At 38.6% G+C, this 25145-nt stretch overlaps 1 protein-coding gene across 7 annotated transcripts in view; it reads left to right on the top strand.

Annotated features, from left to right (window-relative positions):
- LOC110259460 (uncharacterized) overlaps positions 1–25145 on the top strand; it is a 700448-nt gene that overhangs the window by 293111 nt on the left and 382192 nt on the right. The window contains exon 3 of one of the 7 annotated variants that reach the window (XM_085014432.1): positions 22394–22462. The exons of the other annotated variants lie outside the window; for them this stretch is intronic. Coding sequence (XP_084870558.1) covers positions 22394–22462 — 69 coding nt within the window. The remainder of the gene's footprint in view (positions 1–22393; positions 22463–25145) is intronic. 7 annotated transcript variants of the gene reach the window in all.

Below are 25145 nucleotides of genomic sequence, written 5' to 3'. Positions count from 1 at the left end.
TTCCAACAAAGGCTGCACCTCCCCAACCCTGCCTCTTTTGAGCAGCTACAGCGTGGAGCTTCTAGCAGATGGTTCTGCCACGTCAGGCCCACAGCTGTGTGTTTCTGGCGCAAGAACAATGTTTGAATTCCGTACAGAAATTTTGTAAGATATGTTTCTTGTTGGCTTTTCATGAATTTTATTTGGTAATTTTTTTTGAACCATAAAGAGTCTGGAGACCATATTGAGGAAACGCTGGCGAAGGAAAGCTATTTGTTAGCTAGCCAGATTTATTTAAAGAGGATCAATCACATATAATTCCTGGAAGAGAGGCAGCCCGCTGGCACTCACTGTGCATCCCAACAAACTCAGAGCTTGAACTCCAGCCACTCAGTGTTTCCTCTCCTGCTCCCTCACAATTAAAATTCTTACCAAGCCAGGTAAGAGAGAGCATGACTCTAAGAAATAGTTTCTGGCTTCACATAGCAAACTAAAACTCTTAAGGGCCTAGAGCACTCTGTCGCTGAGTATAATCAGCACATATTTCAAACCGAGGAGGAAAAAATTAGAAAGCATTCAGAATATTTTGAGCTCATAAGGTATAATGTTGCTTAATTTTGTAGAAGTAGTGCCAAGTAATTTCCGGGTCCACTATGAAGCATTCCCGCCGTCTTTATTCTAGGAACCCTCAGAATAAAATTGCAGGAGAAAAACTATAATAGAACAAAACCAAAAATCTTAAATAAAATAAAATTTGCACTCAGGGCAAAAAAAAAAAAAAAATTGCAGGACAGTTTCAGTGTTCCCTGAAACCTTTAACCTTGCACACGGGGTGTGGGGGTGTGTGTATGTATGATTGATCCCAGTTTGGTTGCAGCTGAGGAATTACTGATTTTCCAAGCTAACCCAGCAAGTCAGGGTAAACCAGACAAGAGGACACAGGCTTCTCTAATTCCCGCCCCCTCTATAATTCAGCACAACCTGCCGATTTATTTAAAGAATCCTGAACTGGCCGATTTCTTCCAAACAGAGAAGTAAATCTTGTGTGGGTTTTAAAACATGTTTTTGTTTTGTTTTGAAAGAAGATGCACACTTTTCCTCTGGAAACCCTGACACTTCCTCTAGTTCCCTTAATCTTAAACTCGGTGTCTGAAATAAATTTAGGATACTTTCCACTATATTGTTGAAAGGCCCCAGGGACTGCTACTGTTATCATAGGAAGGAGTCCAGTGCCATCCAGGGCGTCGTTATTCAATAGTGTGTGGTCTGTCTGCAGCTGGCAGCCAGCGCTCACCCCGGGCAGTTCATAGGAGCTGGTCCTCTGATTGACAGTTCCCTATAACCTGGGTCAGAGTTTCAGCAGCTGCACAAGGGAGCATATTCTTCTGCCTCCCATTTGTTGGATAAACTAGAAGAATCTGGCAGTGAGATCCATATTAATGGCTGTGGCCAGCTTTCCCTTTCATGATTTTCTTGCTTTTTCATTTTGTTTGAGATTGAATTTGAAAGTGAACTTTGTTCCACACCGTAGCCTATGGCAGCGGGCAAATGAGATGAAACTGCACAGAGGCATAGCATGCACACTGCACACACCAAAAGCAGATGTATGAAAAATGGAAATGACAAGGGTGGTTGGGTTGCTTTTTATAGGAACTGAGCTTCTACTGGAGGGTTTTTGAGGGAGATGGTGTGGAGGAGAGTGTGCAGGAGTTTTAGCAATCCCTCACAACCGGTTTTCCTGGAGAAAAATGAAAGCAAGCTCTGAAGGACCAGGCAGACATGAAGGGGAAGGAATGAAAAACCACATCAGCAACCATTACTCAAGTGCCCACAGTGGATGCAATGCTGTTTTGTTAGGACTCCATAGGCTTTTTGGACTCAGTGTTAAAAAAGAAATCCAGAAAGGCTAGTGATAACTGCCTACATGAGACAATAGCATCTCTGAAGGACAGACATCACCCAGTCTACCCCATCCCCATCCCATTCCACCCAGATTCCACCACCCGGGAGGCAACGTTGGGAGCAGCAATGGGTGGGGCACGTTTTGTGTGTGATGAAATTCGCTATAAAATGTTCCCATTCCTCTCATGACCTTACATTCTTCTACTTCTTTTGAGATACTTTCTTCCATTATGTGGCTTGTCTTCTTCTTCTCTTGACATTGCCTTTCACAGAGCAGACACTTTTATTTTCTGTCACATCAAGCTCATTCTTTCTTTCATGTCTCATATCTTTGGTCTTGTATTTAAAAAGTCAACACCTTGAAAAGAAAATCATGGACTTGGAAAATAGACTTGCGGCTGCCCGATGGGAGAGGGAGGGAGTGGGAGGGATCGGGAGCTTGGGGTTATCAGACACAACTTAGAATAGATTTACAAGGAGATCCTGCTGAGTAGCACTGAGAACTATGTCTAGATACTCATATTGCAACAGAACAAAGGGTGGGGAAAAAAAATGTATACATGTAAGGATAACTTGATCCCCTTGCTGTACAGTGGGGGGAAAAAAAAGTCAACACCATACTTATATGGTGTTGACATCTATATTTTCTATGGTATCATCTAGGGTGTTATAATTTTGCATTTTACATTTAGGTCTGTGATCTATTTTTTATTTATTTTATTTTTTAAAATGATTTTTATTTTTTTCCATTATAGTTGATTTACAGTGTTCTGTCAATTTCTACTGTACAGCAAAGTGACGCAATCACACATATATATGTTCTTTTTCTCACATTATCCTCCGTCATGTTCCATCATAAGTGACTAGATACAGTTCCCAGTGCTATACAGCAGAATCTCATTGCTTATCCACTCCAAATGCAATAGATTGGCTCTTTTAACCCCAGACTCCCAGTCCATCCCAATCCCCCCCGCCCCCTGTCCCTGGCAATCACAAGTCTGTTTTCCAAGTCCATGAGTTCCTTTTCTGTGGGAAGTTTCATTTGTGCTGTATATAAGATTCCAGATATAAGTGATATCATATGGTATTTGTCTTTCTCTTTCTGACTTACTTCACTTATTATGAGAGTCTGTAGTTCCATCCATGCTACTGCAAATGGCATTATTTTGTTCTTTTTTATGGCTGAGTAGTATTCCATTGTGTATGTATACCATATCTTCTTAATCCATTCATCTGTCAGTGGACAAAAACTAACAACCCAATTGAAAAATGGGCAAAAAACCTGAATAGATTTTTCTTCAAAGAAATTATACACAGATGGCCAACAGATACATGAAAAAATGCTCAACATCACTAATTTGAAATGCAAATCAAAACTACAATGAGCTACCACCTCATACCTTTCAGAATGGCCATCATTAACAAGTCAACAAATAAGAAATGATGGAGAGGCAGTGAAGAAAAGGGTACACTTTTACACTGTTGATGGTAATTTAAATTGGTACAACCACTGTGGAAAGCAGTATGAAGGTACCTCAGAAAATTAAATATAGAACTACCATATGATCCAGCAATCCCACTCTTGGGCATATATCCAGATGAAATTTTCCTTGAAAAAGATACAGGCACCCATATGTTCATTGCAGCTCTATTCACAATAGTCAAGACATGGAACCACCCTAAATGTCCATCCACAGATGAATGGATTAAGAAGACAGGTATTTGATCCATTTTGATTTAATTTTTGTGACAGCTAGATCTATTTCTCTTTCAAGTAGGAGTCCAGTTATTCTAGCATCGTTTGTTAAATGGACTATCTTTTCTCTATTGTATTGCCTTCGCTCCTTTGTTAAAGATCAGAAATTTCACTTATGTGGGTCTGTTTCTGAGTGCTCTATTCTGTTCCTTTAATATATTGGTCTGCTCTTTTGCAAATACCACACTGTCTTGATGACTATAGCTTTGTAGGAAGTTTTGTCATCAGAAAGTGTCAGTTTTCCAACTTTGTTCTTCCTCAGTATTGTGTTGACTCTTTGGGGTCTTTTGCCTTCCACATCAACTTTGGAATCAGTGTGTTGATAATCCACAAAATAACTTGTTGGAAACATTCTTGCTACTTCTTTAATCTGGAATTTTTCACAGTGATGTACCTGAGAGGTTTTTTCCTTTAAAGATTTATCAAAGTATAGTTGATTTACAAGGTTGTGATAATTTCTGCTCTACAACAAAGTGACTCAGTTTATACATATACACACATCCATTCTTTTTCAGATTCTTTCCCCACATAGATTATCACAGAATATTGGGCAGAGTTCTCTTTGCTACACAACAGATCCCATTGGCCAATAATTCCATATACCTCAATGTGCATATGCCAGTTCCAAACCCCCAGTCCATCCTTCCCCTCCCCCACCTGTCTACTTTGGTAAACATAAGTTTTTCAAAGTCTGTGAGTCTGTCTCTGTTCTGCAAGTAAGTTTGTTTGTATTCTTTTTTAAGTTTTCACATTTAAGTGATATCATATGTTTGCCTTTCATTGTCTGACTAACTTCACTTACTATGATAATCTTTAGGTCCATCCATGTTTCTCCAAATGGCATTATTTTATTCCTTTCTATGGCTGAGTAATATTCCATTGTGTATATGTACTTCATCGTCTTTATCCATTCTTCTGTCGATGGACATTTAGGTTACTTCAAGGTCTTGGCTATTGTAAATTGTGCTACAGTGGACATTGGGGTGCATATATCTTTTCAAGTTATGATTTTCTCCTGGATAGATGCCCAGCAGTGGGATTGTTGCATCATATGGTAGTCCTATTTTGAGTTTTTTGAAGAACCTACATACTATTTTCCATAGTGGTTGCAACAATTTACGTTCCTACCAACAGTGTAGGAGGGTTCCCTTTTCCCCACACCCTCTCCAGCATTTATTGTTTGTAGACTTTTTGATGATGGCCACTCTGGCTGGTGGTGGTACTTCACAGTAGTTTAAACATCTTTTCATGTATTTTTTTTAGCCATCTATATGTCTTCTTTGGAGAAATGTCTATTTAAATCTTCTGCCCACTTTTTAAAAAAATTTTTGTGTTTTTATCTTTTCTAGGACTGCACTCATGGCATATGGAGGTTCCCAGGCTAGGGGTCTAATTGGAGCAGTAGCTGCCAGCCTATGCCAGAGCCATAGCAATGCAGGATCTGAGCCACACCTGCAACCTACACCACAGCTCATAGCAACACCAGATCCTTAACCTTTTTATTTTTTAATTTAAAAATTTTTTCTGCCCACTTTTTGATTAGTTTTGTTTGTTTTATACTAAGCTGCAGATGTTGGTTTTATATGTTGGAGATTAATCCATTGTCAGTCACTTCATTTGCAAACATTTATGAATTTTTAAATGAATTCCAATGTCTGCTTTCTCTCCAAGGATTCTGCCATAATCAGGCTGTCGTGGGTGGGCTCACCAGTACTGTTTAAAGATTCCCACAGGGATTCTAATGTATCACCAGGGTTGAAAAGCATTGTACTTGTTTTCATCCCTACCTTACCAACAGTTATGCCAATATATTTCCTTAAAATTTGCTTGGAAAGGAATGGCTTTGGTAGAATGTTCTTAGGAGGTGTGCCTTCTGCTTCCTCCTACATTGCTATACAGCTTTGAGATTTTCATTGTTTCTTGTGGCTTTCACTCTGCTGTGAGATGAACTGGCCTCAGACAAAACCTTGGATCAGGAAATTTTTTTCCTTATGATGCAGGTTCCATATCCTCTTCTTTTACCTTTTTTTAAAAAAAGTTTTATTGAAGTACAGTTGAGTTACAATGTTGTGATAATTTCTGCTGTACAACAAAGGGATTCAGTTATACATGTACACACATAATACATATCCATTCTTTTTCAGATTCCCTCCCATATAGACCCTCCCAGACCTTTGGGTAGAATTTCCGGTGCTACACAGCAGATCCCTGTTGGCCAGTCATTCCTTGTTTACCTTTAACAGCAATTTTATAGGAAAAATTTATAAAATTTTTATAAATTTAAAGGGAAAATTCTTAAGAACACTTCTCTTATGACCTTCTGTTAGCATTTGAGTCATTTGCTAAATATCAAATATGAATAATGTCTGTACTTGCTGTGAACATATTTCCTCTGCTCTTTTTCTGCAAGCCCTTTCTCCTGACGTCTTCTTCCATTTCCCTCTCACTTCTTTTTTCATTTTTCTTTCTTCCTCTCATCCTTCCCTTCTCCATAGTTCCTTTTTCTTTTAGTTTTGCCAGTCTGCTTTTGTACCATTCCTTAGATTTCTTTCCCCATTTGTTTCACTACTGTCATCTTCCCACCTTCCCTTTATCTATATTTCTTGGTCCAAGAGCCTGTTCTCAGCGAGGCTTTGAGCAGGCCGTTTATATTGCTAATTTACTCTAATTGGGAGAGGAGGGTAGATTGGAATGAATTAAACTCTGAATAATCAGAGTCTGATTTAATCACAGAAAGAGGCCATGTATGATCTGTGAACACTGGGTCAGCCACCCCCTTGTGATGCGATCTTGAAGATGTTGTTCAGTTGCTCTGTGCTTCCATATCCTTGTTAGTAAAATAGGGATCTGGATCTGGGAGCATCTGCTTTATTAGACTTGTTGTATCGATTAAGTTAATGTATGTTTCGTTCTCCTATACTTGGCACAGAGTAAGTGCTCATTAAATGTTAGCTCTGAGTATTAGTGCTCCTTAAAAGGTTAGAGGGTAAGCATCCTGATGGGAAGGATAAAGATTGCTTTCAGAAATTGATGAGAACAATTTATAATTTACATTCCTATTGTTGGATGCCAGTGCTACCCTACTGCAGAAGCTAACCTTTCCCTTGCCAGCACTATCAATTTGCCTATTGATTCTTGAGTTCATAACCCAGGTGAGTTTCCATTTGAAAAATTTTCTAGAGTAAAGCTATTTTCATGTGTCCACCATGAAATGAGGCAGTTGATATTCTTCAATCTGGATATGATTAGCTTTTTTACATCATATAACCTTGAACAATAAATGCCCTGCTCAGTTCTTTCCTGTCTGTGTGGCAGTGCTGCAAGAAATATATGTGCTTCTATGCTATTTTGGTTACGACAAGGCAGGAAAAAGACAAGGTAGAGTTGCAGCTGAATCACTGGTTCTTAGATCTACTTTGAGGTAAGACTCCATCCCATCACCTTTTTCACAACTAAAAGTGTAATGGTAAATGAACAAATGACACGCGTTATAAATTCCCTAGTCAAAAAAGAGCAAAAAATAACAAAAGTGCAGAGGGGAGGATAATTGATTGTGGGCATTCTTCTTCCATATTCTGTTAAGTGAGTTTTCTCTAAGAGCTACAGAGATTCTCTTAGAACCCTGATTTCCACTCTCCTGGCACCATCTTGCCTCCCAACAACCCTCATCACTCTCCCTTCAGCATCTCTGGATTTCATGAAACCTTAAGGCACTGAGGACCCAGGAGCAGTGATCCCTTCCCTCCCTGCCCCCCCACCCCCCATGGTAACATAGGGAAACATTTGGAGTTATATGGTGAGACAGCACAATGGCTACTGTTTGGGGCTGCCTCTCCTTTCCTCCCCAAACATACATATTCTCACAAAAACATTTACCAGGAATCTCCTTTGGCTCTAGGACTAGCAATGGTGAGATACTGGTAACCATAAAAACTGAGATATAAGTAGGGGATCAAACATTTTAGTTGGCCCAGGACTGAGGGATTTCCTGGGGCATGTGAATTTCATGGCTAAAACCAAGACAGTCCTGAGCCACCTGAGGTGTTGGTTATCCTAGAAATAAGAACTACATATTGGATAGAATTATTTATTTATTTTAAATGATTTTTATTTTTTCCATCATAGCTGGTTTACAGTGTTCTGTCAGTTTTCTTCTGTACAGCAAGGTGACCCAGTCACACATACATATATATATTCTTTTTCTCACATTAGCATGCTTCATCGTAAGTGACTAGATATAGTTCCCAGTGCTATACAGCAGGATGGCTAGAATTATTTAACTTAGCTATTGGAAAAAAAAAAAAAAGATCCCCACATTAATAGCTACATCAAGGTGAAGTATATTCTAGGGTACATACAAGGTTTTCTAATTTGCACTGCAGCCTATGCTCATTCAGATCTCCTCTAAAACCTTGCTCTACCTCTCATCCCTATACAAACAAGTCCTCAGCTTGGCAAGTAAAATGTCCACTTCTACATTGTGGTGTTGTGTTAGTCATCTATTGTTGCATAATAAATGACTCCAAAATTTAGTGGCTTAAAACAGTAACAGTTATTTATTATGCCATGCCTTCATTCGGTCTGGGAACTCAGACAGGGCACAGCAGAGATGGCTTGTGTCTCTTCCACAGCCTCCTCTGGAAGACTCAAGGCCAGGAGGACTCAAGTCATCTGAAAGCTCAATAGAGGCTGAAAAGACTTGTAGGGTGGTTCAGTCCCATCGCCTTTCATAGGGTTGCTTGAGTGTCCTCACAACATGGCAGCTCGCTGCCCGCTAGAGCTAGTGATCTGAGAAAACATGGGAGGAAAGGAAAGACATTTTATGACCTAGCTTTGGAATTCATCCACCATCACTTCCACTGCTTTCTAATCATCACACATGAGTCCCTAGGCACAGTCCACATTCAAGGGAAGGAGAAGTGAGTTCTACTTTTTAAAAGGAGCTGTGTAAGATAACTCGTGGACAAATTTTAACAGCACCAGTAGTTTATAGTGAACAAATTACTCCGATCATGAAACACTGGTGGTGGTATGATGCTGCCAAAAAATTCAAGTGCTGGCTTCTAGTCTAAAGGTAATAATAGTACAATAGCTTACAGTGATAGAGTCCTTATAATCCAGACATTGCTCTAAACACCTCCCATGCATTCTCTTGCATGAGACACACAGCAAAATCATGAGCTGTTACTATGATTGTTTGCTAATGAAAGTGCAGCCACAGAGAGGTTAAATAACTTCCATTAGGTCACATAGTAAGGACGAGAACTTGGATTCCAATACTCACAAGCCAGCTTCAGAACCCCTTTGCTACCTATGATCACACTGCAGTGACTTTTCTTTAAGAACACAAGGTGTGTGATTTTGTTTTATTAGGTTATTCTATGGCTATTTGTTAGTGGTAGTTATAAAAATCCTACCTTCCCTACAGCTTCTGTTTTATCTTGTGTCAGACAACTTTGGTCATCATAAGAAATGACATTTTGAAAAGGAGTCTGGAGTTTGCAATTTCTCTCAAACCTTTTGGGGATGGGAAAGACTTCCCTGTCTATCACAAATGATGATTATGTGATCATAGGAAATAATGAATAATGAAAGAATTACATAATCTCTAACACTCTCTAGAGTTCATATCTGCTAACCATATAAGGTGGCACCTTTATTTTCTAGGTTTTGTCCTCACAACCTGAACCAAACAAAATGACATGAAGGTAATTCTGGGAGTCACTATTAATTTGGATTCAGCTCATGAAGACTCCTGGGGTTTTTCCCCATTGCATGTTTTCCTAAAGTAAATTTTTTTCACCTATTTTTCAAGGTCCTATGAACTTACCCCATAAATGTCAGTGAGACTGAAAAGTCTAAAGCTACTTATTGTTTATAAGTGAGTGAGCCCCAGTGCATGGCTCAGAGCCACCCTCACCAACGTGTGTTACTGTACACAACTGGCTTTGGCTGGAAGCCATGATGGCCGATGGGGTGTAGTAGAACTGACAGGAAGCTAAAGATGACCATGGGCGGGAGGCACTTAATTAGGTGCAAAAGGAAATGACAGTTTACAGGGAGAATCGGCAGATCAAACCAGTGACCCAAACTGTATTTTAATTATTTCACAAATGCATAGCACTTACTATGTGCCAGGAACCATTCTAAAATGCTTTTCAAATATCAACTCATCTATCCTCATAACACCCTTGGGAGGTCATGACTCTTTGTGGGTGTTATTTTATGCATGAACATTTGTTCAAAAGCACAGAGAGGTCAAGCTGCTTGCTTAAGGTCACAGGACCCCCTGAGCATTGGAGCTGGGATTCTCAACTTGGGAATTTGAGTCCACAATCCCCATGTCCATCCACTTGGCAATGTTGCCCACAGTTTTGCCTGAGTGATGGGTCTACTGCAGAAGGATCACCTCACCGCTGACCTCAGAAGAAAACCCTCTCTGTCATCTGCATGTACAGGTGGGCATTTCCTTCCCGCAGAGAAATACTCAGGGAGAAAAAAAAGAACGTTTTTAGCTAACCAAATGTCAGAAGCTAAAGACTCGAGCACGAATTGATATATTGCAGCATGCTGTCTGATATTTCCCAGATGTGCGGGTATAATATTAGAGGAGTATTTAGTGTAATAGTCCTTGTGGCATTTAAGTATGGGTGACAGGAACTCTTTAAGGCCGCATAAACAGAGCACACAGGTGTTAGAAAAACAGCTGTGAGGAAAGGCCAGATCTTTTCAAACAGGGAGAGAAATGGTACAATAAAAGGGCTATCACCTTATGTTTTTAGGCTTATGACCTTTGTTTCATTAGGTGCACCTTTAACTGTGATAAACATCCACTTAAATGAATATCATTTCCTTACAATTACAGAGGGGTCATACATAATACACTAAGTTCCCCTGGCAGTCTATGTGTTAGTCATGCATATTTCATGAGTGGTTTTATTCCCCAAGTCACTTTCAAGCAATGCTCAATCCCCTGGCTTTGGTACCTAGGAAATAAAGGTCTTGTTCGTAAAGAGATCTCAGAGCAATTATTGTAGCCCTGCACTTTATCAGGGAGTGCATCCGAATGACCTGCTTGCCACATCTGACCGCCACATTATCAATTTTCTTGTTAATATACATGATTTCTCTTGCTTATCAGTGGATCTGGGAAATGTGTTCCTCTGATTTTATTTGCCCAATGTAAATTGTTTGGATGATGCTGAAGTAATCTAAGGCCATCAGACCTAAAGAGAATACGTGTAGCAACCTAATGAATGTAAATAGGAAAAAGAAAAAAAAAAAAAAAAAAAGAAAGAGATCTTGTTCTCATGCGTACAACATGCTCAGTACTGGCGGGGTGGCAAAAAATAGACCGTGGTCCACGGAGCATGGTCAGGCAATCTGAGTGAGTTGACATCTGTTTGGACAATGTGATGTTTTCTCCAGCTGCATCAGCTGTTGGGAAATAAAGTATTGGAATGATAATAAGCCAAAAGGAAGTTTGCAGTAACAGTGAAATATAAGCCTCTTTAGAGTCTCCATAGCTTTTGTGGGCAATTTTCCTTTTTCTCTGTTCAAGACTGTTGAGTTCATCAAGACAGCTTCATTTTTTTGAGATCTCCCACACTCCGAAGGTGATTGAAGAAACGTGAATCCCATTTGCCAGCTTTTACACGTCGACTTGATGAGTTAGATAAAACTACAGTTTACTTTTAAAACATCATGGCTTTGGAAGTAGTTCCTGTGCAGAAAGTAGCTTTCTGGTCTTTTGCCCCTGAAAACTAACCCCCTCACCCCATATCTTATTTACTTTAAAATCATAAGATCTGGGCCAGGTTATGGTCAAGATAATTTGATGGTAGCTGTTGCTTCCAAATCCTGCCTTCCTACTCATCATCCTGCCCTGAATGGGTTTGGGGTGAAGCCTTTGTTCTGCATTTAAGGGCGGGGGTGGGAGTGCCAGTGAGGGGAGAGAGCGTAATGTTTCTTCTTAAACCAGCTAAATTAATATTTATGTTGTTAAAATATTAGAGAAGCCACAGAATATTATTAATCTAAAAAGGTTGTAATTATCTTTAAAATGGTGGCAGCCATTGAAATGTAAATCTTTATGCTGGGGAGCGGGCTGGTATTCGCGGTGCCTGGGGCCGCCTGCCCGGCTGCCAGAGTTGCAATTGATCATTTCAAATCAAAGGGACAGGGGACGTCTCTGGTGGCACCACCTAGGGGGGGTGGCAAGCAGAGAAAGATGCTCTGTTCTTTGGGTTGGTTATCAAAAAAAAAAAAAAAAAAAAAAAGCCCGAGCCAGAATGTGTTTCAAATCTTTCTTCTGTTGAATTTGCAGCCCTTCAAAGCATCCCCACGATAAATAAAGTTTTCAAAACCCATAGACTCAAAAAGATGCATCGAAAATTCCTCTGAATTAAGCAGCCTTTCTCTCTCCTGTCTTCCTGCCCTTCCTCCTTCCTGCTCTGCCCTGTCTCTCTCCATCTCTTTAGGGAAGCAAGCATAGTTTGAGACAGAGGAGAGGATGAAATACGAGACATATTTAAACTACTTTAATGCTTTCAGGGATAGCAGTTATTTTTTGGCCCTGCTCCTAAAAAGTGAGGGTGTTGTTTACACTGTCAAAGAAGGGTTCCTGGTCTAGGAGGAGAAAGAGAGGGCGGAGGAAGAGAAAGGGGTGATAACCAGGGCTCGGAAGTGTCAATCCCAGGCGTCAAGAAGAGTCCCCAGGCCAAGGCTTCAGGAATTCACCAACAAATGACAGGAGACAACTGGAATCTCCCCCAGTCCCTGAATATTACTGACTGTGTAGACATTTCGCAAGGTCCATTAAATTCTATTTGACGTACATTAAAAAAGATTTAATCACAGATGCCAGTCAGCTAACCAACCCATTAATCTAGCTGTTTTTCCTAAGAAAATTGTATTTAAAAAGGTCTTTTTTTCTCAATTTAATTTAGTCATCCTTTTAAATTTCATGTATTTATCATGTAAATGTGCCTTATTTGCAAAAGAAAAGCACAGGATTCAATGAAATAAATAGTTATTTCATTAAAATGGATACAAAAAACCCTGTGATTAGGGTAATTAATTTGCACACTAAAAGCTATCTTCCTGGTTCAGATCATTAATATTGATGGCCTTTGGATTTTGTTCTCAGTAATGTTCCTTGAAATATACTCAGGACCGGCACCCAGGCTGAAAGAGCAGCCATCAGAACAAAGTAAAAATGAGGTATCAGTGAGCTTTTGGGGCCACTGCCTTTCCCTCTTCTTCAGCCAATAAATAGCCCACAACAGGGAGACCTGTGTCCTGAAATAAACTGGGCTGGTTCTGTTTGAATAGGCTACTGTGATCTGTCTTATCTCAAATGTCAGTTATTGATGCCTGGCACTTATTGACGTGTGTCTTCTTTTGGAGGAGGAAAAGACATTTAAATTGCAAAATAACATTACAGGAGATTATGTCTGGGTACCACATACTGTTATGCGCAGCATTGCCAGATAACAAGGCAACGTCTGTCAATATACCTTTCTCATTAGATTTTCATCTGCATATTATGCTAATGGCTTGGAGCATGTTTCCACTTTGATAGCTCTCTGCCACCAGTTTGAGTCAGGCACATATTTTGTTTCCATTCTGTTCGGCAGATGTATTCCTACCAAAGACCTTCTAGGAAAGATATCATATCAATGTGATGCAGTATCAAATGCAGCTGTAGGCTGCACTCACATGAAAAATCAAAACCTGTAACAATTTGAGGTTGCCTCACCTCGCTGTGTCAGCATGCGCCACGTTCCTGGTGATGGAAAATTCCCATTCTGCACTGAGAGGTGTGCTTGCGAATAGCATCATAGGGCAACACAGGGGCCAGGTGGTATTTTAACGTGCATTTCAGGATTTGCTGACAGGGGTGTTGCTAATGCTTTTTAATTACAGATCGGAATGTGATTTGTGAAACTGGTTTGCATTGTTCGAACTGCTCATTTTCATTTTATTGTTTTCTCTGACACATTGCACTTGAAGTTGCCCCTGTAAGAGATTATAAAGTTGCCCCAGTTAGCCCAGTTACTCTCTTGCTTCTGTTACCTTGACGCTTCCTTTAGACCCTTTAACTCTTCCAAATATAAGGATTCCAGAAAAGAGGTCTTTAAAGAGCTCCATTGTTGTTTTGATGTCAGAAGTGCTTGGGTGAATATTTTAACACTTTTTTTTTTTTAAACTTTTTAGGGCTGCACCCATGGCACATGGAGGTTCCCAGGCCAGGGGGTCCAGCCCGAAACCCCAGGGTTCCTAGTCTTAGCTCCTTTCCACTGCACCAGGAGGGGAACTCCCTTAAACACTTGAGTACAAAATATGTGACAGGTTCAGTCCCACCTCAGATCTTGAGAGCAGGGAGCTCTATCTCTGGTCCTACATGCTCCTTACCTTTTAAAAATGCTTTCACAGGAGTTCCCTGGTGGCCTAGAGGATAGGATTTGGCACTTTTACCACTGTGGCCCAGGTTCAATCCCTGGTCTGGGAACTGAGATCCCACATCAAGCTGCAACCAAAAAAGAAAAGAAAATGTTTTCAGGCTCTGTAGTTTGAAGAGCCAGGAGATCATTCAGATAGAGCTTCATAGATATCTGTGTTTTCTGTGTAGAATAAAACAAAAGAACTAGTTATAACTCTCCAGAAAAAAAAAAATGAGGGTGGAAATGGGGAGAGAAAAAAAATGGAAGTTTTCTAAATTGGCTGTAAGACTCCTCATGGGGGCTTCTTTGCCCATCTTGTTTTGTGCTGTGCTTCAAGTGGGGCTCTCTAGGTGCTGTGTAAGAAGACAGGGTGCTGCTGCAGAAGGCAAAGTGCTAATTAAAAAGAGGAACACACCACAAATCTGCTTGTTATTATTCATGGCAAGTGTGCAGCAAATCACTTAGCTGTTTGCTTTTAAAATAAAAGCTTTTTTTCCCCTACCCCATTTTCCCCTTTCTTTCTATTTTTTCCTCCCTTTGCTTTTTTTGCTGCTTTTCTCTTTCTCTCCCCCCTCCACCCCCAATTGCCTTGTTTAAAAAGATAGGCATGGTCTCAAAGACTTTTTCTAAAGAATGACATTGAAAAGACATTGCCCTGAGGTTTGGTAGAGCAAAAGCCTGGATCATTTGTACTGTTTAATGTCATGCCTTTCCCCACCCCCTGATTCTTAAAAAAAAAAAAAAAAAAAAAAAGCTATTCACTCATTACAGTATGCTTTCTACAATATGCTTCCTTTAACCGATTCCAGATTAACAAGTAGATGAGATGAGTAGGGAGTATTATTCCAGGGATTTTTCTTTTTTTAAAAAAAAAAAAAAAAAACATTAAGAAGGAATGGTACTAAGAAAAGCAGTTTTCTATAACCCAGATGCCCAAATGCTGACATTATAAAGGATTTGCTGCCTGATTGTTAAGCCATGTTCACATTTATTAGATGCCAGACACTATTACATCAAGGAAAAATATCATTATTTCAGAAATAACAATCATTCAACCTCCCCCCCCCAAACAAAATCTAAATTCAAACCCCATAAACTTGGACCTCAGGATTCTAGTACCTTAAAGGAGGCAAACACAGCATAGTGGACAATGACTTTTGTTAATACTCAGGTTTTATAGTTGCCTTTCTGAAATGTATCATGATTTAAAGGAGGTTGTTATTCTTTTAGATGTAGATAGTCTGTTTCTTCTGAGGTATTTAAGAAGTTTATAAATGATCAGCTCACCCACACACTTCAGCATTGTCCCTGATGGAGGGATTCTTATTATCCAAGTGTGATGGCTCAAGATTATAAAGGTTTCATGGCTTCTTAAAGAAGAACAGAGGGGAATTCCCATTGTGGCTCGGGGGTTAAGAACCTAACATACTCTCTGGCCCTGCTCAGGGTGTTAAGGATCTGGTGTTGCTGCAAGCCTGAAACTATAGCTCTGATTCACCCCCTAGCCTGGGAAATTCTGTATGCCACAGCTTCAGCCATAAAAAGAAAAAAAATGATTTTTTTCTTTCGGGCAGTCCTGCTTTAATTAAATATACATTACCTTTTTGGTGGTAATTCAGTTGGCTAGATAAAAAGTCCGCTGGTAGTTATGATGCTACTTCGTAGACTCACAAAAAGTATCCTACTTCGGAGTTCCCATTGTGGCTCAGCGGGTTGAGAACCTGACTAGTATCCATGAGGATGCTTATTCTATCCCTGGCCTCACTCATTGGGTTAAGGCTCTGGCGTTTCCATGAGCCGTGATATAGGTAGTAGACATGTCTAGAATCCCTCATTGCTGTGGCTGTGGTGTAGGCTGACAGCTGCAGCTCCTATTCAACCCTTAGCCTAGGAACTTCCATGTGTTGCAGGTGTGGACCTAAAGAGCCAAAAAAAAAAAAAAAAAAAAAAAAGTATCCTACTTTGTCTCGAAAAGAATATTGTTATATAGAAAGACAAAGCTGAGCTGTCAGGCATTGGAATTCCTCAGCCATTTACAAATGGGCTATGGTTCTATGTTCATGCTGTGATTCCTTCATTCTAGCTGCTGGGGTGTCCTGCTGACCCCCAGTTTTTATAATAAAGTTGTGACATTGTATGTGGCACAGCACAACTTAGTAGACTGGCTGGATTGCATAAATTCATTTTTAGAGATTTTGTCCTACTCCTTGGTGCTCTTCAGTAGGATTCAAAGTTTACTCAAGGTATTGGATGAGATCATTGAGATAGTTCCAAAGGACTAGAAGGTTCCACAGCTTATATCTATTCATTTTGAACCAGAGTATACATCTATGTTAGTAACACCCTGATAGGCTAAATAATTGAGGAAATAGTTGAGAAGGGTTTCCTGCTTCTCTCGCTCTGGATGAGTTGCTAAGGGATAAAAATCTTCATTCTGGCAAATGTCTTATCCCCTGCCCCATTACGGGCTGAAGCATACCACACACAACTCCCACCCCTCACCCTTTTCACCCCCACCCACACCCCCAGCCCCCCGCCATAATTCATATGTTGAAGTTTTAACACCCCTTAGTCACAATGTGACTGTTTTAGGAGACTGAGCCTTTAAAATTGTGATTCAGTTAAATTAAGGCTGTTAGGATGGACCCTAATCTAACAAGATTGGTGTCCTTATAAAAAGAGAAAATAAGGACACACAGAGACATGCTAAAAATGTGTCCACACAGAGGAAAGTCCATGTGAAGAGGCAGCAAGAGGGCAGCCATCTGTAATCCAAGGACAGAGGCCTCAGAGGAAACCAACCCTGCCAGCACCTTGATCTTGTGCTTCCAGCCGCTCAGACTGTTAAGAAAATAAATGTCTATTGTTAAGCTACCCAGCCTGTAGTACTTTTTGATGGCAGCTCCAGCAAACTGATATATCTTTCTTGGATGATATGGGCCACATTTTGGTTGATTGTACAAGGTCTCCATTAAAATCATAATCTTAACAGGATACTGGTGAGTAATCCATACAGTTTGCCCGTGTTACAAATGGCCCTCAATATTAATTTCAAGTTGATAAATGAGAAAACTTCTTCTGTGATACTAATCTCAAAATGTATCTTTATTTTATTGGCCAAAAATCTGTTCTAACTTTCTCATTGGCAGTCTTTATTCAAGAGGATTTATAAAGCTATTTAATGTTGAATTTTAAAAATGAGGCCTGTATATGAATTTTATTTTTCCTTAATTGACTTGTTTAAAAATGTCAAAAACACTCTTAATATAAAGATGGAACTTATCTGATGAAACTGAGAAAGCTATGATCACTAGAGATATGATAATACTGATCCTGTTTTTATTTATAATTTTGATATTTTGTTTATTATAGATGTTTTTCCATTAATTTTACTTTTAAAAGTATTTCCTTAAGTTTATTTTTCTTGGCCACTGAGTTTTTTGTGCCCCTTAAATTTTGCTCCTGAGTTCTCATTTGCTTCATACCAGTCACAATCCTGAACATGTAGACCAAAGGAAGTTTCCAGTCATACCCAGCATTCCTTTTCTGCTTTCACAGCTCGTGGGTTCATTTCCCTGGATATTCCCCCAAAATTTAGCCAAGGAATGGCTTAGAGGCTGACTCTGATGGTCGCGGATGTTAGTTCACTTGTGAAGTTCTAAGAGGTCTTTAAGTCATTTCACTGTATAGTTTTTGTAAAGAAAATCGTTGGCTAAACTTCTGCCAGTTTCATAAGTGGGAAAAAAAATCCAGTATCAGCATTATGACGCAGTTGGCATCAAAAAGGGAAAAGGGAACTCTCTAGATCTAGGGTACAGAGGGCCAGGGAAGAGATAAAATGACAGAAAATCATTGTAAACTTGAGGACTCAGCAGACATAGAGTCTCTGACCTAAATGCTGAGAAATGCTATGTAAATTATGTGAATAGCAATTATTGTCAAGTGCGTGGAGTAGCAGGGACCCTTATATTCTGCAGGTGGGAGTGTAAATAGGGAAACACTCTTTGAAGAGAATTTTGGCAGTATTTATTAAGGTTTGAATTACATATGACCTGTGATTCAGAAATTCCACTCCTAGATAAGTAGCTCAGAGAAACTCTTGCACTTGTGAACAGAGAGATACATAGAAATGTTCAATGTGGTATTGATTGTAATAGCAACAAGATAAGGAAGAATCCAAGTGCTACCCTCAGGGGATGGCTGATGAATTATAGTAGAGTCATAGAATTCATGAAATGAATGAATTATATATATCTGCAGAATATGAGGGTCTCTGTTACTCCACACACTTTTCAAAAAAGAAGAGAGACTATATCAGTTTGGGAGTATTGCTTGATTTGCTGCAAATATTTTCCCTTAAAAATTTTGTTTATGTGGTCTTTTACCATAAAATTTAAAAAAAAATTCTGTGCTTAAAAGTTAATCTCTTTTTAATGGTTTCTGGACTTTGGGTCTTGATTCCTGTTTTTCAGGAATCCTTTACAATAAATCCCTCATCTGAAGAAACACCAAGCTATCCCAACTTTGTAATTGAATGATCATAACTAAAACCACTTCTTGAAATCAGTGCCGTTCTAATATCACCGCATTTTTTTCAACAATTCTATGAGTGTGTCAAGCATCTATCTCTGTTCCATAGTCACACTTTCCCTCCAACTGAATGTGCCAAATAATTGATGACTTCTTTACTCCAGAACTGTTAACACTCCCTGCAATCATCAGTATAAATACCTTATTAATAATTTGTATTTATAGAACATCTGCCTCCCAAAGAGCTCAAAGCTGTTTACAAACATCATCTCATTAATCCTGATAGCAGCCCTTTTTTATAAGGTAAAAATGTGTAATGGCTAATGGGTGCTGTCATCTCCACTTGACTCGTACAAAAGCTGAAACCCAGGGAAGAGTATTTTTTTTTCAGGGTCAAGATATAATCTGAGAAATAGCACAGAAACATAATCCACAGCTTCTACCTTCTTGTACTTGATGTTCTTTCCTAGAAACCTCTCTCATTTCAGATCACACACATATTCACTGGAAGACTCCAGCATAATTTTTTAACACAGCTGTGTCTGTGACCTATACCAAATCTCATGGCAACACCATATCCTTAACCCACTGAGCAAGGCCAGGGATTGAAGCCACAACCTCATGGATCCTAGCTGGGTTGATTAACTGCTGAGCCATGAAGGGAACTCTCAATGTTTTCAGTACTTTATATTCTCTCTTTTGTTGTTTTTACTTTTAGATCTTTAGTCCCTCTTATTAAAGTGACAGAAGCCTAATAGTACAAGGAAACTTCAATACACTACTCTTAGTGTTTGAGAGATCACAAAAGAAAAAAGATATGGAGGATTTAAATGGTATTAGTAATGACATTATTGATTTTTCAGCAATACTTCAAACTTTATGTCCCCAAAATAAGGAATGTAATTTTTTTCTTCCAATACTCATAAAGTAGTTATGAAAATGGAATATACAGTAGGCCACAAGGAAGCTCCTATTATATTCTCTGAGTGGTTAATCTCCCCTCTTCATTATAACTCAGTTACTTTCTTAAGCACCCTTTGGGTAAAAGAGTTGATTGGAATGGAAATTGAAGCCTGTTTACAAAAAAACAACCATGAAACACTACTCATAAAAATTCTGGGATATAACCAAGTGTTTATTTAGAAAAAAAAATTCATAGCATTAAGGGCTTTTTTATTTTTTTATTTAAAAAAATTTTTTTTTTAGGGCTGCACCCACGGCATATGGAGGTTCCCAGACCAGGGGTCTAATTGGAGCTGTAGCCACCAGCCACAGCCACAGCAACTCGAGATCCTTAACACACTGAATGAGGCCAGGGATCAAACCCGCAACCTCATGGTTCCTAGTTGGATTCATTTCCGCTGCACCATGACAGGAACTCCAAGGGCTTTTATTCTTAAACAAGATGAAAATAAATAAACGAGACATTGATTCCAGAAATAAGAAAGACTGAACACTCAGTTAAAGCCAATAGCAATAAGAGAAAGGAATAAATACAGAGAAATAGTAAATAGAAATAGTGTAAAAAGATTAAAATAGACAGACTTAACATGTAAATTTAAGACCTTTGAAAAGCCTAATAATGGGACCAAACCATTATCCCAGGATAATTAAAAGGAGAGAAAGAGAAATATGTAATTTAAAGAAAACCATAGGCAGAGAGGAAATGTCATCATTGTGCTTTGATAAGCTTAAAATTCTCGAATAAAATGAATGATTTCTTGAGAAAATATGATTGGCTAAAATTAACCTAAGGGAAGTTGAAAACCTAAATAGATAAATCATGAGGACATAGTAATTGGAAGAGACTGGCAGTGGCACAGGAAATAGTAGGATAGATCAATGGAAAAAAATTTAAAAATCAGAAATAGACCTAAATGTATAAAAAAAGCTACAGCAAATAATAAGGGGGGGGGGAATGCCTCAAATAAGTTGAGGAAAAAGAGGATTATTCAATGAAATGTGGTGGTTACACACATTTGGGAATCAATCAATCGACCAATAGCCTTACTTCATAACTCAAACCAAAGTAATTTCCTCTTAGATTAAAATGTTAAATTTTTAAAAAAAGAATTCTGGAAAAATATAGGTAATATTTAAATGATCTTGAGAGGAAAGGCTATTTAATCTGAACACAAGGACAAAAACTACAAAGGAAAATGCTATTGAAGTTAAGCAAGTATAAATTTAAAAGTTTTGTTTTTACAATTACTCAAAACCAGCAACTCATTCAAAAAAAAACCTTGAGAGAATATTTGCAATCTATGTCCTAGAACAAGTGTTCTTATTCTTGATGTGTAACAAGTTCCTACACATCAGTGAGTAAAAGATTAATGCCCTAAAGGAAAAATGGGCTAAAACAATTTTTATGGCAAATTTCTAGAAAAGATACTCAGCTTGCTTATGATAAAAATGATCAGCCTCACTGGTAATTAAGGAATGCAAGGTAAAAAATGGTTACATTTTATACCTTTCAGCTTGCAAACATGAAAAAGAATGGAGAAACTGAACTCCCATACTTTGGTGGTGATTACTATTATTAAAATGCAAACTTTGTGAGAAGCAATATAGCAAAATTTACTAATAATTAATTCTTCAAGTATTTTTAAGAAAAAAGTTTATAAACAGCAAAAATATATTACATATAATTATCTTTATTGCTCCCTGAAGATTATTTATAGTAGTAAAAGCCAGGTGTCAGACTCAGTGTTCTAAAATAGAGTATTGATTAAATAAATTATAATATACCCTTGTAACAGAATTTTACAGCTCCATTAAACTTATGTAGGTGGGTGTTTATTTTTATGGAATATGTTCCCTGTAGGTTAAATAATAGGAAAGCTCCAAAGCCTCCAAGAGTAAAATCTCACTTTTGTTAAAATCTATCTACTTAAAAAAATCTGGAGTGTTACAACCAAAGCACTGATAAACAGTTTACTTGGGTTAAAGATTTAGGGGATAAATATAGTTATTTCTAGTTATTTATTTGCTTTGTATTTCACAGTTCTCTACAACAAATATGCCTTTTATTTGTAATAAAATAGTAAAATATTAACAAAGAAAAGTATTGATTCTGTCATTATTTCAACCCCATTGTCATCAACCAGTATTTTTCCACTATTTTACCTTGGAAACATTCAAACCTGGAGAAAAGTTGAAAGAGTAGTACATTGACAATTTGCCCATTCTTTATTTAACTTTGGCAATTATTTTGCTATATCTCATCCTCCCTCCATTTATATATGTATGTATGTGTGTGTGTATATAAAACACGTATATATGTACACAATATATTTGTATGCATGTTATTACTTTTATGTAGATACATACATACAACATAACATACATGCATATATACATGTATGTATCTAGAGAGAGAGAGCAATGAACCATTTGTACATTGCAGACATTATGAATGCTTTCACCCCTAAGTCCTTCAGTATGTTCTTAAACAAAAGGTCATTCCCCTACTTTGGCACAATCCCATGACCAAGCCCACGCAGGTCCCCAAAACTCCTTATTCCAGTTCAGAAACAACTGCTGCCTGGTCCTTTACTTCTCTGACGGCAAGGAGGCTGATCATTTTTTTCTTCAAGGCCTTCAAAAGACCTCTTTATTCTCTACTTGGTTGATGTATTCCTAAAAATTGCACGTACCCACAATGATATGTTCCTTTGGAATTCAATTTTACGTAGAAATCCAACATGAATGTGAATTTTAAATTGCTCTTCCATCAGTAATTCTCCTAATAGGTCATCTTTTTGTTTGCTCTTTCCCATAGCTGTATTGGATTTGGCTTAAAAGGAAAATGCAGGCATACCATGCAGAAGTGCTCCTGGCGTATTTCCTGGTACAATGTGTCATTGTTTTTTCAGTACTCAGATTTCACAGAAATTAAGTTTGTTAGTTTTGGCCTTGCCCAAGACATGCAGAAGTTCCCAGGTCAGGGATTGAACCTGAGCCATAGCAATGACAATGCTGAGTCCTTAATGTCTAGGCCACCAGGAAACTCCCAAGTATTCCTTAACAAAAGAGTTTTCAGCTCATGTTTACTTTGAAAAGTTATGTTTATGAATTTGAAACATATAAAACATATTGAACCAAATGTTGTCCTGGAATGGTCTCAAATTCTACTCCAAATTTAGTTGTTAGGACATCAAAATCTCATGCAGAGCACTTAGAATGCATTCTAAATTACCACATGCTAGCAACTTTTGGTTAACAATGTCATTATTATTATCGTTATTATTATTTTGTCTTTTTGTCTTTTTAGGGCTGCACCTGCGGCATGTGGAGGCTCTCAGGCTAGGGGTCTAATTGGAGCCATAGCTGCAGGCCTATGCCAGAGCCACAGCCATGCCAGATCCAAGCTGCATATGTGACCTACACCACAGCTCACAGCAATGCCAGGTCCTTAACCCACTGAGTGAGGCCAGGGATCGAACCTGCAACCTCATGGTTCGTAGTCAGATTTGCTTCCGCTGTGCCACAACAGGAACTCCCAACAGCATTATTACTTTGGTGATCAGAAAGCAGTTTTTCAAGACTATTATATCGTAACATAAGAATCTGTTGATTATGTTTACAGGCAATTTGCTGAATTTACCTTTTAGGAAATTACTGGGGGGCTTTGTATCAAAGTATGATGAATTATAAATTTTTCCACTTAAAAATAAAAGGAAATAAGCTCATGATCAACATTTTTAGGGAAAAAGTCCTTTTTTTTTTTTTTTTCTGGAACTACTTGTGTTAAACAAGAGACAGTTACATTTACTTGATTTTAGTTTTCCAATGACTGAATATGTGACATTTAACATTCAGGGCATGTTTATTCTCTTTGTTTCATTTGTTAAATGTTGATAATATCACCCTCTTTTCTTTGAAGGATAGATCACATTAGAGTTATAAGTAAATGCCTCAGTGAAAGGTGTGGAGATACTTTCTGGTTTTATTGCATTGTTTGGTAGTCATTTGGTCCTGTCCAAACGTCTCTAAGTAATTTGGCCCATGCTGAAAGGTCCTGGATATTTGGTCCTGTCCAAAACCATTTGGCATGGACCAAAATATGCTTGTGGACATTTGAACTGGACTAAATTTCAAGAACCTTTGGAGATGGAGCAAATGTTGTATGAATGTTTTGGATAGGATAGTGTCCTGCAAGGATTTCACTGGATGTGTTGTATTGGTAGACTCCATTCATGCAGACGGACATACCCTAGGAGTAAGATCATTATCGTGAGAAAGTGGAATAAAGAGTCATGTGATAATAATAAAACACCCCTTTATTCATGACTAACAAATAGCAAGCTCTTCTTACAGAGGGTTATTATTCACCAGTATGGAGAGGTTAGGATTTGGAAAATTTGAATGAGCTCACTACTATTCCAGAGAAACTATGTATATAAAAGGTAAATGATAGATGGAGATCAGGGAGTTTTTAGGGCAGTAAAATTATTCTGTATGATACTATAAGGTATGTACAGGTCATTATACATTTGTTAAAACCTGTAAAACATATAACAGCAAATTTGAATCCTAATGTCACCTAGGATTGATAATGAACTTTGGATGAACTTTGATGATAATGATGTGTCAATGTAGGTTCATTGACTGTAAAAAACACACTCTGGTGTGAGATGTTGATGGTGGCGGAGGTTGTGCCTGGGTAAGGGGAAGGGTGTGTACAAACTTTGTCCTTTCCACTCAGTGTTGTTTTTGTAAATCCTAAACTACTATAAAAAATAAAGTTTATGTCTTTTTTAAAAGGCATATTAAAGAGGCTAACTCACCGAGTGTATATGATAGAGTTTTATTTTTCTTCATTCCCTGTTTTCAACTATTTTGTCAAATCTGCCTTGTCAGATTTTTAGGTCAGATTCCATAACTTAGCATTAGTAAGTCTGGGTCAGCCTGAAATTTTACCTAAATCTCTTCTTTCTTCCCTTTAGAACAGTTGGCATAACCTGGGACCCTGATAGCTTGAGTTGGTGGGACAAGGTAGAGAAGGGAGGTGATTTTGCCTGGAGATGACTTCCTGCCTCTTTAAGGTCCAGATCCTCCTCTGGATTGGGGCAAAGAGCAAGGAGGGAAAAGAGACAGTTATCTGTACTCAACAACTGACATAGTATCCTGTCTGATTGGTCCTATTTTGGTTCTGTTTAGTTCCAACTCTGCAGCTGTCTTCTGCTGGGAAGGTTGACTTAGGGTAGATGATGTGTTTGTTTACCTGGGGGGTGGGCAGCTTTATAGCCAATCCCTTCCGTTATCAAGGACTTATAAAGAGAGAGGCAGCCCTATATCAGTTTAGCCCAGCTAAGTAGTCAGTACCCTTAAACCCCTTGTCCAAGCAGGACTTTCTCTCTCTTGACTTAAAAACCATCTGGCAATCTTATGGCAGCTTATTTTACCTGGAAAATTTAGGATCCTTTCCAGAATCTCTGAGGTCATTTATGGCACCCTCCAAGATTCATGAGGCTCTAAAGTGGTAGTATCCTCCATCAGTCTTTTCCTAGGCACATGGTAGTGTGGTCTCT

The sequence above is a fragment of the Sus scrofa genome, chromosome 2, assembly GCF_054392235.1.
Source record: "Sus scrofa isolate SSC_HxYL_T2T_F1_AM1 chromosome 2, Sscrofa_HxYL_maternal_Yorkshire_Landrace_v2.0, whole genome shotgun sequence".
In the NCBI taxonomy this organism is placed as follows: Eukaryota; Metazoa; Chordata; class Mammalia; order Artiodactyla; family Suidae; genus Sus; species Sus scrofa.
The sequence above is the reverse complement of the archived record's forward strand: the minus strand, read 5'-3'. Positions and strand labels throughout refer to the sequence as shown.